General features: G+C 39.2%; 1 protein-coding gene across 2 annotated transcripts; it reads right to left on the reverse strand.

Moving 5' to 3' along the window:
• Nucleotides 1-9,534: 9,534 nt before the first annotated feature.
• Nucleotides 9,535-14,100, reverse strand: LOC114462444 (homeodomain-interacting protein kinase 2-like). 2 transcript variants are annotated; one of them, XM_028445284.1, is made up of 10 exons: nt 13,978-14,100; nt 12,733-12,908; nt 12,464-12,640; nt 12,161-12,342; nt 11,915-12,038; nt 11,672-11,791; nt 11,492-11,584; nt 11,155-11,324; nt 10,842-11,060; nt 9,535-9,766 (listed from the first exon to the last, which is right to left on the reverse strand). In XM_028445284.1, the coding sequence occupies exons 1-9, from the start codon at nt 13,988-13,990 to the stop codon at nt 10,883-10,885; spliced, it is 1,233 nt and encodes a 410-aa protein (XP_028301085.1). In that variant the 5' UTR covers nt 13,991-14,100; the 3' UTR covers nt 9,535-9,766; nt 10,842-10,882. The 2 variants fall into 2 exon arrangements, with proteins under 2 accessions (XP_028301085.1, XP_028301084.1); XM_028445283.1 differs by lacking the exon at nt 9,535-9,766 and having other exon boundaries at nt 10,678-11,060.
• Between the last annotated feature and the right edge of the window lie 738 nt (nt 14,101-14,838).

The raw sequence follows: 14,838 nt of genomic DNA on the forward strand, positions 1-14,838 counted from the left end.
AGCAACACACACTCAAACACACACACAGATGAATACAGTATTTCATTTTATTTTTTTTAATATTACTGTTATCATCATTATCATTTTTTTATTATTATTCTATTGTTGGCTTTGTGGTTGCCCCCCTGAAGAAACGACATCTTCAATGAAAGAATGAAATCACCTTCAACTCTTACGCTAATGAAATGTCAACATCATTCAAAGGACCAAGCATCAGAAGGAAAGGTCTGTGACCTTTCAGGACTCAAGGACTCAACTCCCATTCAGCAAAGCAATGCTGAAATAACTCGCTCAGTCCCAAGTCAACTCTTCATCGTCTATGAATGGGCTGGGATTAACACATCCTGCCCCATCACAATACTAACCCCTCTATCTTCTGACTGTGCACTAGATTATTTTGTTTTCATTTATTCTCTCACACGCAGACAGACCAGACATACAGTCACACACCCACATTCATAACTATGAGAAACACAGGACCACCAGAACTTCACACAGAACCCTTCTGTTTGCCACATGATACCATGTGTGCCCATCATTTATCTTTGCTTTTATTCATTATGTTGCTCATTTATTTACACTGCTTTTGCCTTTATGAGAAAAGAACAAACAAAGGGGAAGAAAATAGTGTTACTGATAAGGTTGTTTTTGTTTGCTTTTCTTTCATTTATTTTCTTGATTGAGGGGAGGCCCCCCACAATGCAAGATATGGTTACATCCGCTGAAGAAAGAGCCCTCTGTTGCCTCAGCTTTTGGAGCTGAAGTTTTAATTTTTTATTATTTTATTGGCCATGATTTTTTTTGAGCTCACACGTTTTTCTCCTTTGTTATTTCTGAACGATTCTTCTTTTTCTCTTTTGTTTTTACTCAATTTCAGGAAAATTGAGACAGAGATTGAGGACTGCAGCCTCAACCAAGTTTACATTTTGACATTTTTTGACCGATACCCTCGTAAACAATCTGTACCTTACCCTTTTTGAAGCTGCTTGCGACAGACAGCCTAGTTCAACATTCATTGTTTTCATTTTGCGCGCCTCCCCCTTACCGCGTCGGACTGTCTTGCCGGCCCAAAGCCACTCGACAGCAGGGGGGGTACCAAATTTTTTCCTGAGAAAAAAATGTCCCATTAGTTGCTATGAGTACATAGGCAATTACTTTTCAAACAAGAAGTCCTGGTTTAATGTGCAGAAAAAGGATAAACCTTGCTAGGGAAAGCGCTCTTTGGGGGATAGCGGTCCACCTGATTTGATACATGCTTGGTAACCGAATACCGTTCTGAACAAATTTCTACGTTCCTTTAGAGTGAGGGTTATTAGAGGTTGCGTACTCCGTTCAATCTTAGAGGTGAACCAGAAAGTCCTGACAGTTGAGTTTCCCTCAGGTTGCAGACCGAGGTTGAGTTTCCTGCCGATTCAGAGGTTTTTTTTCTTAGACTTCTGGAGTTTATGGTGGTTGAGTTATTCCCAAACTCTCATTCTTCAAGAGTGGAGGTTGAGTTTCCTGCTGATTCAGAGGTTTTTTCCTAGACTTCTGGAGTTTATGGTGGTTGAGTTATTCCCAAACTCTTATTTTTCAAGAGCGGTGGTTGAGTTTCCTGCTGATTCAGAGATTCTTTTTTACATTTCTGGAGATGGACAGCGGTTGAGTTTCCCCCGCGGACCGGGGTTGAGTTTGGTTATTGTGCACGGCTGTGCGATTGCTGCCTGATCAGCAGCTAGTAGACTGTCAGTACTGCAAGGGACAATACTCTAAGTGTAGACTCCGCCAAGGCGGAAGTAAAAAGGAGCGTACCTCTTAGTAATCAGATGATACCAGTAAAAAGCAATTAATTAACACTAAAAGGTTGCCAAGCATGGGGGGGCAATAAGAGCTCATTGACCCCGAGAGAGGAGGTGGACTAGCTATCGCCGCTGGTGGGTTAGATGAGACCTATATTCTACTTAGACACTGCAGCAAAACCTTGTGAATGCATGGACGTGAAAATTGAGGCATGAACGTGTGCGGTGCATGAGTGACTGAATGATGACACGTTACGTATGCCTGAGAGAACCGCATTGTGAGTGCTAATGTGCCGTGGACGTGTCACTGAGTGATTGACCGATGAATGGCTGTTTGACTACACATGTTCCTCTGTTTCACCTTCCTTTCCTCCTGGGTTTTGATGCACTAGATCTTCTCCCTGTTTTTGCCAATTATGTAGTGGGGTGTTCAGAAAACACTGCTGCTTGTTAAAAAATTATGGTTTTAGGCCTTGGGCCTTCTAAAAAGTTTACCAGGTTTTAAAGGTTTTTTTTCTGGGTGTTTAAAGACACCAAACAACGTTTTTTTTATATATGATACCACTTTCAGTGGAATGACTGGTTTTGACCTTGACTGACCTTACTGTTCATGTTCAATGTCCATGTTTTTTGTTGTTATATGTGTATACTCGTTGTGGTGTGCACTTGTCTACGTCTTCGTCTTAGTTGTTGTTATTATGTAGCTTTTTCCAAAATACAGGTCGCTGTAAGGAGACGAATCAGATCCAACTAAAGAAAAGAGATATTTTAAATTATTCATTTAAGTCTTAATGTTTCCTCTCTTTCTGTTTCTGAGTGTTTCCTAACAGACAAAGCCACCGCCTTCTCGACTCCGATCCTACCCCTTAGCCGCCATGCCTGGTCACTGCTCTTATGATGAAGGATGAGAATTAAAGGGAAGTATTGTCCATAACTGTAACTGGGAAGCAAAGGGGAAATAGATTGAAATAGACACGTGACAATATGACATATTGTGGATGTTCTAACATAATATCTATTCCAGAGACTACAGCGACTTCCAATCCAACTGCAAAAGTGGGGACAGATCTTCAAATTTCCAAAAGGAGCGTACAGTTGACCCTGGCTTTGACCTTTTAAGGCTGAGGAGGAGGAGGTCGAGGAGGTTGGAGGGCACAAAGGCAGGCAGAAACAAGAGAGAGGAAAACGGAGACACATCCAAAATGATCAGATAAGTGATTTTCCAATGATATTTATCATATGGTTTTAAGAATCCAAATGTATTCTTATGTAAAAAAGGGAAGGGAGCGGGCCAACGTCCCTCTGATTTCTTGATTTATATTTTATCATAGGAAAATATACCTCAAACCCTCCAACTATTTTCTTCTTGTTCCACCAGCACTTAGCGGGCAAGACCATAAAACACCTTCACTGGGTTTAGACACGTTTAAGGGAAAAATTAAGTGTTCTCAACATTGGGTTGGTGGCCCAATCTGGGTCGCCTGAGATTTAAAAAAGGGTCCTCCTGAAATTTTTGATAATTGATTGAAATAAGAGATAGTTTAAAGTTAAGTAACTTCCAAGCATTTAAGGAAGCTCTCCAAACCGTGCTGGGGCTCGTCACCCCTACGAATGGGATAAATACAGAGAGCAAAAGACAATATGATTGTTCGACTCAACTTAAATTTAATTCTGTCTAACCTTAAAGGGCCAATAATCTTGCTTAACTCTAACTCAGACACAGAATAGGAGACACTTTTGCCACCAATTGACCTTCAAAATTAAGTAAATTACATCTCAAATAATAATTATGAGGGAAAATAATGAAATAAATGAACTGACAAATTCAGCTCTATAAAAGAATTAGGCTATGTAATTAGGTGTGGAGTGTTAACATTATTCAGAATAAATAAAGGATAGAATAAGATTTCTCCTTCACAAATAAGAGATAGCAAAGAAAAAAAATAAACAAACAATTTAAATAAATAAATAACATTATTTATTTATTTGGCTTTCTCACATCTCCATGTCTCTCAATTGTATGTATTCATCTTGAGAAGACATGTAATCACACTCCACACTTCTCCGTCCGACTTGCATGTCCTTGTAATCAGTGGTTCTCAAATTGTTGCTTCTCACCAGGTAAGTAGATGTACCACAGATAATCACTGCAACTCCAGCTATGCTTCTTCTTACTCCAGGAAAAGAAAATCGAATTAATACTTCCTGCTTTTCTTTCAGCCTCATATTTTCCCACTCGCGTGCGAATTCTACAGATAACATTGAGCTAGCATGGCTAAAAGCTCACTAACCCACACCTAACCATTGTGTGATTGTGCAGCAGCACCTTTCAGGATCTGAAAAGCTCTCAGATCCTGACCTCTGATCTCTGACCTCTGACCTGTCTCTGCATTCCTGGCCATACTAACTATTCATTTAGTTAGTTAACTAACCCTAACACCCCTCATCTACAACGCCGACCTAGAAATGAACGACCGAAGGTGGACCGACACTTTCCGAATTCAACTTACGACCCACACGGCAGTGAAGGTCGCGGAGCGAGCCACGTGGATTCACGCATCACACTCCAGGAAGGTGCCAACAACACCACTGATCGTGGAACCGCAGTAAGGAGCGTTTCCTCTTTTCTGGATTAGGAGCAGTGTTTTGAGGAGCCTTTGTTTGCCCTGAAAGTTGCAACGAAGGGCAGAAGAAAAGTCCCCGGGGTTACAAGCTAATCTTTCTAACGGGGCATATGGTCTGTTGAAACCTTTGAAATCCAACCTTGAGGACATCGTGGGAGATCACAAGCATTTTCCCGCTGTGATGAAGAGGTCACGAGCCCCTCTGTTTATGCCCCAGGAGCAGGCTGGAATTATACCACTATTCTGTCGTTTCATGTCACTCGTGTTCTGGTCATCGATTGGCACGATGGTCCTGTCCGCAAGTCCAGTACTCCTCTGGCTCCTGGCCTCCAAGGGGGCAATCGAGGACACTGGACTTGAACCAATGAATGCAAGTGTTGTTCCTAATGTGAATGATTCTTTTTACAGGGTGACTAATGCAAGCAGAAATAGACGCTGGATAAACGATATCGTCCTGCACGACACTTTAGCTGCGACCAATGTTACTCATCCGTTTTTCACGAACACCTGGTACCGATACGCGCACTATCAAGCTAAAAGTAGGGGCCTATCCAACTGTTTTTGTTCTTACATGCCTGTGTCATCAACACACCCCCGCTTAACCGCGATACCAATGGATGCTTCCGACTCCTTTTGTTATTTGTCTCACTCTAACTTCGGCATGGGGGACCCCAACCGTTGTTCAAAACCGCCAGTAAAAAACTGACTACACTACGCGATGACACATCTTCCGCTATGTATGTAGATTACACGCGATCCATACTTTTTTCCCTTCTGTTTCGCCAGAAACGGAACTCGCAAACTAGGCCAGATTCCCGGTCACAATTGCAATTTTACTTAGTCCTGAATGCGACACCGCACATAATTCGCACACATGTGCCCACGTTCATACACCCGGGACTAATAGCACGTTTAATTTAGCGAACGGTTTTGACTATGCTCAACTATTCCTCTTTTGTCACGAAGTAAATGCAAATCCCACACTCCTTTGGACTTTAATCCACACGACGATCTGGGGTACGGCTGCGCGTCGAAACCTTAGAATACAGGTTTAAGTCCTTTGTTAACGCGTCATTTTTGGCCCTTACTGGCCTCTCGGGGGGAAATCACGAATATACGCTTAAGGGTCCCACGAAGTAGAATGGTCCTAGACCTACAGACCGTGGCCAAAAGAGGCGTTTGACGCCATGAACAAAGACCACCACGTCCTATAACCCTTCCGCCGCCGGAAGCCCAGCCTGAAGTGTTTATGATGAGTGTTTTTGATGTCTCAGATGATGACTCTGCTTACTGAGGACACCTACATATGTTTTTGTTGCTGTGCTGTGCTGACATTTATACCATGTGTGTTTTTGCTACTAGTGATATATATTCCATATTCATTGATCACCAATGATGTTAGTTGCTAAGGATATTTGATTTTATTGTGCAGATGGTCTTGTCTCACGTGATATTCATTATGTGTTCATGGGGTTCTTTGCCTTCTCCTCCTTTTTCTTGCTCCGACTTTGAGGCATGCCTGTGTCCCCTGGGAAAAAAAAATAATGCTTATATCCATAGTGTTATAACGGTGTCAATATCATTAGTCCTACGGACCATGAGGTTGCTCTAGAATTACACTAATTTTGATTAATGTTTTATGTGTTTTGGGCTGTGCTAAAGTTAAACAACTTACTAACTAATTTCGTTTTTTTTGTGTTGGACTTTGTCCAAAAAGAGTGGATTGTGGGGGGCGAAATTATTACCCCCAGAACAGCTGGAGGAGGTGTGCGGGGATCGGGAGGTCTGGGCATCTCTGCTGAGACTGCTGCCTCCGCGACCCATCCATCCAGAAAATGGATGGATGGATGGATGGATGTTTATTGATTTATGTGATCCTTCATTTGTGTATCGATTTTAATTTGATTTATTTTGTATTTCTCTTGTATTTGAGATTTAATCATTACTGTTTATTGATTCATTGAGTTTGATCTATTTCATAGTTTGATTTTGGTTATATTGTTTTTTGTTATTTCTATATTGTTTATTGTTTAGTGTGAGTGTGCTGTGTGGCCATTTTATGGTTCCCCTTTTTCCTGTGGACAGATGTTGTGGACTCCAATCGGCGACCCAATCCCTGGTGGTGGTTTTATCACATTTCAGTTTGTGTGTGTGCGCAGTGTCACGGTTGATCGTATTGAGGTGTATTGACTGCTTCACATGATATTCATTTAATGCAATATACATTTTTACCTAGATTTGAACGTTGTTTTTTTTGCATGCTTGAACACATGATTTCACAATTAAACCTAGCCAGCACAGTTGCCAGAGTGTTATATTGAGACGGAAACCAAGGAGGTTCCTTGGTCCCAGACTAGCCACAGCTGTATGTCATATAAATGTCGGACTCCGGCTCCAGTTTTTTGATATATAGGAGGTTTACCACCTTTAGGGTCCACAATAAACATTTGTTGCTTCCTCTCTTTGTTCCTTAGCTAAAGCCTTTGACACCAAGTGTTGGTTTCAGGTTTCTCATCAGATCATAAATGTGTTTGCTTGGCTTTTTTTCCGTTTGAGTAGCATTTGGCTTTGCTGCTCTCAGACCTTGTCATGGAGGGTCTAATTCGGACACTCATCTTCACTATCAAGATGGCGTCCGCCTAGAATTCTTCACATCATCACATCAACATTTAGATAAAAGGGAACTCACCATAAATTGGCATTGTCGGTGCAATCTGATGTGATGTTTCTGCAGTCATAGATGCCTCTCCGGCACCATCAGACTGGGTGAGTGGTTTTCACGAATTTGGAATGGTGTGTGTTGGGGAGATGGCTATGTGCTGTGGAGATGTTACACTGACAAGAACAGTGTGCGGGAAGGAAAATATATGTGTTGATGATGTGTGAAGGAGTTCTGTTTAAATTGTTAAAATAAATGAAAGGAAAGGAAAAAGTGTAATGATAAGTTTAGGTAAAAGAAAGAGTGAAATAAAGAAATTAAAGATAAAAAGAGAAATGTGTTGAAGTGAAAATAAGAATAAAGTTAATATGGCAGAACTTGGCTTAGTGAACTAATCCACCATGCAAGCCTTGAAGAAGATGAGAATAACCTTGAGCGATGATGAATGAGGTAATTAAATGATTATTCATTGGAAGTTTGGCCAAACCAAACATTTGATCAATTTAAGAAAATTGTGAAAAAACAAAAAAAAAAATGAACGAGTCGACAAAATGAATTAAAGCACTGTTTTTGTGTGTCAATACGGAAACTTATACAGTTGCTGGTCAAGTTGTATTTGCTCTTTTTTTGTCTATTTTGTGTGTTGTGTGAGTGTAGAATCAAATGTTATATCTAAATGTTAAATCTAAGTCTAAATATTTAATCTCAATCTAAATGTTATATATCATATCTAAATGCTAAATTAATATCTAAATGTTAAATCTAAATCTAAATATTAAATATAAATCTAAATGTTTAAATCTAAATGTAAATATTGTATGTTAAATCTAAATGCTTAATCTTAAATCTAAATGTTAAATGTTAAATCTAAATCTAAATTTTAAATCTAAATCTAAATGTTTAAATCTAAATGTTAAATCTAAATCTAAATGTTAAATCTAAATATTAAATGTAAATCTAAATGTTGAACTTAAATGTTTCACACATATGCTAATTGGCCCCGCCCCTTGTAACTTCAACCAATACACAACCTAGTCAACGATGCCTGCCTCGTACAACTGCCATGACCGTATGCTCAATCTCCGCCGCTGGGAGAGAACCAGCCATACATATCACCAAGGCATGCATCGTTGAAGAGGTGCTTGGGAGCGGCTGTGTGTGTCTCTGCTTGTGTATTTGTTGAGGTTACAAGGGGCGGGACCAATTAGCACATGTGCGAAACATTTAAGTGCTACATTTAGATTTAGATTTAACATTTAGATTTAGATTTAGATTTAATATTTAGATTCAACATTTAACATTTAGATAGAAGATTAAGCATTTAGATATAACATATAACAGTTAAATTTAGATTTAAACATTTCAATTTCAATCAAATATTTAGATATAGATTTACTATTTAGATATAACAAATACCATTTAGATATGAATATTTAGATTTAATGCTTTTTTTAACCTCTATATATGTGGTTAAGTGTTGTGTTAAATGTAGGAAAATGTGCTAAATATGAGAAAAGTGAGATAAATAATGAAAATGTGTTAGCTACAACTTTTATACTAAATGTTTACACTTGGCACCCCAGAGTTAGTACATACAAAAACATTCAGAATTATCACTTGTTTGATTTATCATAACATTTAGCCTACTGGCATTTTTAGTAATAAACCTGTTTCCTGTTTGTTTTAGAAAAATAATGTAAATACTTGCTGCTGTTTTTTTATCCTGTTATGCAACAAAATTTTGTTCTTTCAAGTTTGAATGACAATAAAAAAAAAGTCTAAGTTTTGATTGAACATATCACAGTAATACAGCGTATTGATCACCCTGAAACTGAAATACAACTCGCTACAACTTAAATAAGGTGGATGAGGTTGAGAGGATGAACAGAACTCTGCAATGTTTGGCTAAATTTGAGAGTCTGAGTCTTTAAGTGTTCTCCATGTCGCACAATTGTGCGATGGTCAGACCCAGCTTTGGTTTCACTGTTTAAGAATGAAACACAGTCAGTTTGTTTCCTTTTAAATATATTTTTAATAGTGTTAGTGTATCGGAAAATTGGTTCCTGCATCATTAAAATCTTAAAACAGTATCTAAAAGTAGTTCTGATAGGGGTTCTAGTGCTGTCCAAGGTACTTATCCCGTCCGCTGGAAAGTACTAGTCCCAAGTAGGAAGGGGAGTGGGCTTGAAGTGAATCCGTAGCTCCTATCCCAGATGTCGGTGCGTCTGCTGTTAATGTGCGTATCAGTCCTCCTCCTGCGCGTGCTGGCACGTCTCCAACGACGACTCTCGACGGGCCTGCAGCGGTGTAGACGTGGCACCGTCTCTTCCGGGATCCCCGGCACCTCTGCTGACGGCGTCCAACGATGCGCTGTAAAAACAGAAAGACAGCTCCTCAGGCGAAGCAACGCATCGGCACCATGCTCAGCCTTTCGCTCATGAGGATAAAACACATTCCTTTACTCAGCTTTTTGTGCGCACATCAATATCCATCCGCTGATCCACCGCCTCGGCGTCCCGTTGCCCGTGCGTCTCCGGATCTATGGGGAGGATCATCCACTTCCTTGTGCACGCTCCCGGGTGCCGCCGCTCGCATAGAGTCCTCTGCCTGCTCCTCGCGTGGTATCCTTCTCTGGTCACCTTTTACTTCTGTCCATTGACTCCTCAATGTTCCTTTTATATAGCCACCTACTATCCCAGGAACACCTTTGATAGGTTAAGCGCACCCGGAAAAAAACAACAAAATTTGAAATAATATCAATTTATTGGTTAGTTTTTACTCAGGCAAAAATGTTTCATAATTCCAGAGGATCTATTGGGGGATTTACCATACTGTTACAGATTGGCACAAAGTGCACAGCCATGTCCAGCTCATCGTGCCAATCAGAGAGATCTGCTGCACCTGTACAGTGAATAATTGATCCAAGTACTACTTTGATTGTTTGTGGCGAACAATGCCCTAATTATAATTCAGGTCCTAATTGTCTCCATCATATTGATATATTCAGTAGGTGATAGAGGAGAGCAATCCCTGTCACCTTTTAGAGAGCAGAGGCCCTTTTTCATTTTGATGTGCAGTTTTGTTAGCTACACCCATGGCCGACCCTTTTCATTGTTTTTGTACTGTGCTGAGCTCTTCCATAGGTAACTGATTATGGACAGAGTCAAAATTATTACGACTGTTCATAAATTATTAATATTTTGTCAGATTTTATTCCATCACAAATGTTTTACCAATTCTAAATATATGATTTATTATTATATTAGTGACATTATTGTTGAAGAATAGCATGAGGTGGATAGACAGGACAAAGGCCACATGGACTCCTGGTAACCATAGGAGGAAGTTGAGATCATGCTACCAAGTTGGAGTTTGGAATTAGTTTTGAGGCCGACATTGTATTGGGCAATATGCCATAACCCTTAGTGACTTATAAAAACAAAGCCCCTTTTCATTTTGTTCCAGGAGATTTAGCAGCTCTGCAGAACTTTTAGCACACTACAATGTCAGGGACTTCCCCGAAGAACTAAAAAGAAAATGTTTGAGAAAGGGGTCAAAACTATGAAAACATTAACAAAGCAGGTAAGTCATAAATATTTATTGTAAAAATGTGGCTAAAAAATTCATGCAATAGGATTATTTACAAATACAATGAAATAAAAAAAATATACTAAGATTATTCATTCAATACAGTTACTTAAAAAATACATTGAAATGAACAAATTTACAAAGAAATACAAAGAAGAACAAGAAAATACTACTCAGAATGTCTACATTTACCAATTGCATGAGAGAGGGTACTTGGTATTTCAATCTTTGGGCTAATATGCCACAATGAGTCCACATTTGTTGTGTTCATTGAAGAGAGGGTACTCGGCATCCCAATCTTCAGGTAATTGTACCACAATGCGTCCACAGTTGCCATTTTCATTATTAAGAGGGTACTCGGCATCCCAATCTTCAGGTGAATGTTCTTCAATGACCTGTGCCTCGGTTTGACTAGAGGAAAAATAAAAGAAGATTAGTACAAAATTCAAAAGAACAACAAAATGACCTTCATGTGCGTGATCGCTTTCACAGTGCAGTTACTCACTGTTCTCTGTTGTCTGGCTCCTGGCTCAGGTATGACCCTGTAATGTAGGGATGCTGAAGAGCATCAATGGGAGAGATTCTCTCTTCCCCATCCAGATTCAACAGTTCTTTCAGGAACTCGATGAAGGCCTTCCTGTCTTCTACCGTCTCATTGTCCCCTAGTTCAGACATCTGGATTAAATAAAATAGAGTTTGGTCAATACACTAGTTTATACCTCTCTTGCTCATGTTAACGATAATGGTGAGTAAATTCAGCTTATAAACATGTCTGAAGTAGGTTAGATTTTAAAGAAGAGATCTCTAAGTATTTGAACTCAAATGACATAGAGAACACTTACATAGAGCAGGTCATCTAATGATGACAAATGTGGACGATATTCGGGCCACTCCTCAGCTTGTCTTCTGTTCCTAGAGGTGTACTCTTCTGGTGTCTGAGGAAACACAATGACAATATAAGGGGTTTAAGATAAGTTTAGGGCAACAGTCAAGGTTCAACAACAATAAAAACTATGTTTTACCAGCAGCCTCCATCTTGTGCCCAATTCATCCACCTCATGACAAAAGAACCTCTTGCTGTATAAGCCAAAGTGGAGCTGGTACTTTGATGGCATTCCCAGCATCTCCACCATGCTCTGCATCTGCACAAAAAACACACAATTATACACATTAGGGGCAGTTCTTCAACACTTTCTATACCTGTAAAAAAGAGCACATGGGTAATTAAATGAATGGACGGATGATGTATAGAAAAGACGACCTACCATGAGGTATTCACAGTGGACAGGAAAGAGGTTGTCATTTAGGAAGAGGAATGCCAGCGTGCAGCCCACTCCCCACATGTCAATGGCCCCCGAGTAAGGAAGGCCAAGACAAACCTCTGGGGCCCTGTGAAGCAAAATGAATGAAATATACTTCAGAACTCTATATTTTAGCGTTAAGTACCAACACTTTAAAAACACACGTTTGTTCCAAAAACCCATAAGTCATTCAGGGTGACATCCTCATACCTGTAGCCGATGGGCTGATGTCTGAGCCCGGGCATGGCGGCAGAGATGGGAGAAGCCATTCCAAAATCAATGAGCTTTACACTGAATGGACTTTCATCAATGTTGACCATCATAATGTTGTCTGGCTTGATGTCAGTGTGCATTACTCTTACAGCTTTGAGTCCCTGTAATGCCACCATCAGCTGCAGGGACACAATGAGAAAAGACAGGATGAGAATGGAGTTCCTCTTATGGAGCTGTTTAAGCTCAGGTTTGAACTCAAGGCTTTCCTAATCAATCAGCAAGAAACAAAAAGATTCATACCTGCTTTGCAATAGGACGGATGTGGTTGACGTTCAGTGAACGAACCAGGTGGAGCAAATCCACGTCCAACAGCTCAAAGACGAGGCACTTATAGCCCAGGTATTCAAACTGCTCATAGAATGTGACCAGATTGAAGTGGTCAGCATTCAGAGAGCTGATGGTCTTCAACACTGACAGCTGGAGGGAAAAAAGGACAGTTAGATCACCTTCATATCACTTTACCCCAAAAATTCATAGTTAAAGTTCTGTTGAAGGCACCAAACACTTACTTCGTCCTCCACATCTTGAAAATACTCCTTCTTTAGGATTTTTACTGCCACCAATTTGCTGCTGTTGTGAGCACGACACTTGGCAACTTTCCCAAAGCTACCTTCTCCGATAAACTCTAGGATTGTGTATCGAGTGGAGGGGCTGTGGAGGGCATGCCCTACCATTAGAGGATGTGCTGTCAAAGTGAAATGACAGGGCACAAGGTTAGTATTCAGTAATTTAACACTAATGCTCACACAAAGAAGGAAATATTGTTCTGTCCTGTCACTTCTAAAGTTTGGGTTAGAAAAAAAGGCCAAGAGGAAAAAGTACTGAGTAACAAGAGCATCAATAGAAACGTAATGAAAAAATATCCAGCAAGAATAATAATAAAGTACAGATACTTCAAAAATAGTTACGTACAGTATTAAGTACTTTAAGTTCATTTGTCCACACTGAATACATGCATGTACAATATAGGAAACAGATTATTGACATTATTTGAAAGTGAAAGGTTGTCTAACTGCAAGATGATAGAGAATCCAACAGTATCTGAAAATCCACTGTACATGTGAAGTCCTGTCCCTGTATTGACTGCATGTGTAGCACATCCTAATTTTCTGTTGGTACACTGAGCACTTTTTACAGTAAAAAGATATGCACACACATCTTTGATTCTGAAAGCTCCCACAAAGTGTTCCAAACAGTATCATTTACATCAAATATTGAGCCTATTTTTCAAGGAAAAGTCTTTTTAATATATTAAAACCAGAGTAAACGTATTCTCTAATAATGACAATCTGTACTTCTGTTTTTTTTTTATTTATTTTTTTTTTTTTTATAGAAAATCTAGTGAATCCTTCAATGACTACAGTGTTCTTTCATCTTAGCTGATTCAAATTCATTCTCATATTATGTCTGTAAAGTCTGTTTTACCTGCAGCAGCCATTCCTCACTCAGGTTTTTACAATTGAAGCTTTCAAACTTCACAAAAATAGCTTGTTTTACTTCTGATACAAAGATACTTAGACAGAGTTTTTTCACACTTCAAACAGTATCATCTACATAAGATATTAAACTTATTTTTCAAGATTTTTTTTAAGTATAATTTGTACTTTAAAAAAAAAAAAAAATGTATTAATTATAATAATAGTTTTTTTTTCCTAAAGAAAATCCAGTAATTCCTTCAATGACTACATTTTTCTTTCATTTTACTAAGCAGATTAAAATTAATCCTCATATTTTGTCTGTAAATTGTGTCTTACCTGCAGCAGCCATTCCTCTCTCAGGTTTTTACAATTTAACCTTTCAAATTTCACAAAAATTGATTGTTTTACTTTTTGATACAAAGATACTCAGAGAGAGTTTTTGCTACTTCACCACTTGCAGTGAGAGAAGCAACTGAAGATTTAGTTATGTTTGAGTCTCTTTCATCTTGCTGCAACGGCAACCATTCAATTTCAAGTAATGTCAACAAACTGTTACTAAAAAAAAAAGGCCTGCAAATCCAGTAAGTTTAAACAGTAAAAAAGTATTAATACATATTCTAGGAGCTCTTTCTGCTAAATCACATCCATTCTGTGAACATTGAAATCAAACACCCTTATTTTATGTATTACATGTAAGGATGGGACTTAAACGCGTCAATTGCGATTAATTAATTACAGAAAAAATAAATATTAAAATAATATCGTTAATCGCTTTTTTGCGGTCCGAACAGCGCGGAACCTTTGTTATTTAAAGAGTTCCCGGTATACCCATAATACTGATGCACAGACTACAATACAACACAGGACGCTGGTGAGCTTTGTTGGTGTTAATTTGTACTTTTAAAAACACCGGATGGAAAACAAAAGCCCAGTAGTTTACAAATTGTTTAAGAAAGAGAGTTTGCTGATCACTGGATGTTTTGCAGCCTCCTCTACCACCTCAATGCTAACATGTAGCGGCTAGCACGGACACTCGGACAGTGCTAGCTGCTACATGCTAACACGCTGTGTTGCCAATACACACTGGACAAGATGACAGGGTTCAGAGCCAAAATGAATAAGTTTACGACTGACAAATGAACAAACTCACTGGATAAATGTTATGATCTGAAGGAGAGAAAAAGCAACAAGTTCTGT

The sequence above is a fragment of the Gouania willdenowi genome, chromosome 4 (assembly GCF_900634775.1).
Source record: "Gouania willdenowi chromosome 4, fGouWil2.1, whole genome shotgun sequence".
Taxonomy (NCBI): Eukaryota; Metazoa; Chordata; class Actinopteri; order Blenniiformes; family Gobiesocidae; genus Gouania; species Gouania willdenowi.

Excerpts from the sequence above, each read along its gene's own strand:
- LOC114462444 (XM_028445284.1), bottom strand. Across the intron at positions 12,343-12,463 it reads TCCGTCCTATTGCAAAGCAG|CTGATGGTGGCATTACAGGG; the intron begins GTATGAATCTTT and ends GTGTCCCTGCAG. Across the intron at positions 11,585-11,671 it reads GCACAAGATGGAGGCTGCTG|ACACCAGAAGAGTACACCTC; the intron begins GTAAAACATAGT and ends GTGTTTCCTCAG.